At 34.8% G+C, this 956-nt stretch overlaps 1 protein-coding gene across 1 annotated transcript in view; it reads left to right on the top strand.

The window, feature by feature from the left end:
• Nucleotides 1-510: 510 nt before the first annotated feature.
• The window catches only part of LOC116010750, an 880-nt gene continuing 434 nt past the window's right edge, over nucleotides 511-956 (top strand). The window contains exon 1 of the mRNA XM_031250264.1: nucleotides 511-914. Within this exon, the coding sequence (XP_031106124.1) occupies nucleotides 614-914 (301 nt within the window). The 5' untranslated portion in view covers nucleotides 511-613. The remainder of the gene's footprint in view (nucleotides 915-956) is intronic.

Here is a 956-nt window from a genome sequence, read left to right on the forward strand (position 1 = left end):
CGCATTATTAGGAAAAAACAATTTGATGAAAATGATATTGAAGAGGAAATTCAATCACCTGAGGGGGATTTTAGAGTCAATTACTTTTTAACTGTTGTGGATATGTCAATTACTTCTTTGAATAATAGATTTGAGCAACTAAAGATATTTGAAAATGTTTTTGGATTTTTATATAATTCAAAAATATTAAAGTCATTGGATAATGATAAACTAAGAGAATGTTGTAATAATTTTGCTACTACTTTTTCTCATAATGATATGTTTGATTACTTTTGTATTTTCGAAATTGTTGCAAATTTTGTAATATTATTTCATGTTATTTGATATTATTATCATATTTTAATATTATTAAATTTAAATTATAGTCTTTTCTAATAAGGCCCCTTTTTAAAATTTAGTCCCGGGCCTCTAAAATGTTTGGAACGGCCCTGGTCACTCCCTGCAATATTCTTCCGCATCTTTCAGATAGACTGAAATCTTCTTTCTTGGTAGCCAAGGAATGTTGTAGAGAAAATGAATTCTTGAATTCCTGTTTTTATTGGAGGGATTTTTAAGAATTGGGGAAACTATTTTTGGAGTTTTTTTTTTTTTGGAGGTTTAAGGATCGGAAAAAATGGCTTCTTATGACAATTTGATGACGATGGAGCCGTGGGCTTCTTGTTCTGCATTCGGCGATTCTGCAGAAATCGCTGTCTACTCCGGTGGCTATATGCCTGGTGCTGCGGCGGCAGAGGGGTTCCCCACTGAGATGGTGTTCTCTGTCGCGGTGCTTGAGACAACGTCAGTTCAGACTGCCAACGCTTTCGGGCAGACCGGTTCCGATGGATCGTGTCGCGAAACGCACAATCGGTTCCGGTGGAGCTATGTTTTTGAAATTGAAGGAGAATTCAGGCGAAAAGGAGAAAAAAGAAGCAGTGAATGCGTTTTCAAAAAAAAAAAAAAAAAAAAAAAAAAAA

This window comes from Ipomoea triloba, chromosome 2, assembly GCF_003576645.1.
Source record: "Ipomoea triloba cultivar NCNSP0323 chromosome 2, ASM357664v1".
Classification (NCBI taxonomy): Eukaryota; Viridiplantae; Streptophyta; class Magnoliopsida; order Solanales; family Convolvulaceae; genus Ipomoea; species Ipomoea triloba.